This window comes from Neopelma chrysocephalum, unplaced genomic scaffold (assembly GCF_003984885.1).
Source record: "Neopelma chrysocephalum unplaced genomic scaffold, ASM398488v2 Primary Assembly neopelma1_97342, whole genome shotgun sequence".
NCBI classification, from domain to species: domain Eukaryota; kingdom Metazoa; phylum Chordata; class Aves; order Passeriformes; family Pipridae; genus Neopelma; species Neopelma chrysocephalum.
Window position 1 is genome coordinate 6,710 of NW_020925983.1, and position 754 is coordinate 7,463.

General features: G+C 74.0%; 1 protein-coding gene across 1 annotated transcript in view; it reads right to left on the minus strand.

Annotated features, from left to right (window-relative positions):
• The window catches only part of LOC113961619 (coenzyme Q-binding protein COQ10 homolog A, mitochondrial-like), a 2,483-nt gene extending 2,333 nt beyond the window's left edge, over window positions 1-150 (minus strand). Inside the window, exon 1 of the mRNA XM_027672041.1 lies at window positions 47-150. Coding sequence (XP_027527842.1) covers window positions 47-126 — 80 coding nt within the window. The 5' untranslated portion in view covers window positions 127-150. The remainder of the gene's footprint in view (window positions 1-46) is intronic.
• Between the last annotated feature and the right edge of the window lie 604 nt (window positions 151-754).

Below are 754 nucleotides of genomic sequence, written 5' to 3' on the forward strand. Positions count from 1 at the left end.
GTGACCTCCGGGCCCCGCCCGCCCCGCTGCCGTCGCCGCCGCTCACCTGCAGGGCGGGGCCGCCCCGGCCCGCAGGCGCTGCCGCGCCCCGAGCTGGAGGGCACCGCGGAGCCGCCGGGCCGCCATGAGCGGGCCGGGACCGGGGCCGGGACCGGGACCGGGCCGGGCCGGGGCCGCCGCCGTGAACTCTCACCCCGTGACGTCACCGCGTCGCCATAGCGCCGGGCACGTCACGGGGCGACGCCCCCCGCACGGGGCACCAGGGGAGTTGTAGTCGCGGTGGCGCGCGGGGGACGGTGGGAAGTGTAGTCCAGGCCGGGACCCACCGGACACCGTCGGGCCCGGGGCCCGAACGCCCCCCGGCAGCCCCGGGTGGGACGGACCCGGTGGGTCCCGGCGGACCCCCGGCCTCGCCACGCACGTGTGTCCCCGGTGGGGGACGGGGAGCCCCCGGTGCCGTGTCCCGGTAACGGTCCCACTCCGAGCTGAGCAGAGGAGCCAATAGAGCAGGAATTCACGGTGGCTGTGGGAAACGTGTGGCCCAGTACAGCCCAGTGCCTCCCAGTATGGCCCAGCATAGCCCAGTACAGCCCAGTGCCTCCCAGTATGACCCAGCACAGCCCAGTACGGCCCAGTGCTGCGAGGGACACCACCAGTTCCTTGACTGAACCCAATTCCTGAGCAGGGAATGCCATCCCGGCACTGCTCGGAGCTGGGAAGGGATCAGGAGCTGCGGCCAGTCCGTTGTCACCTG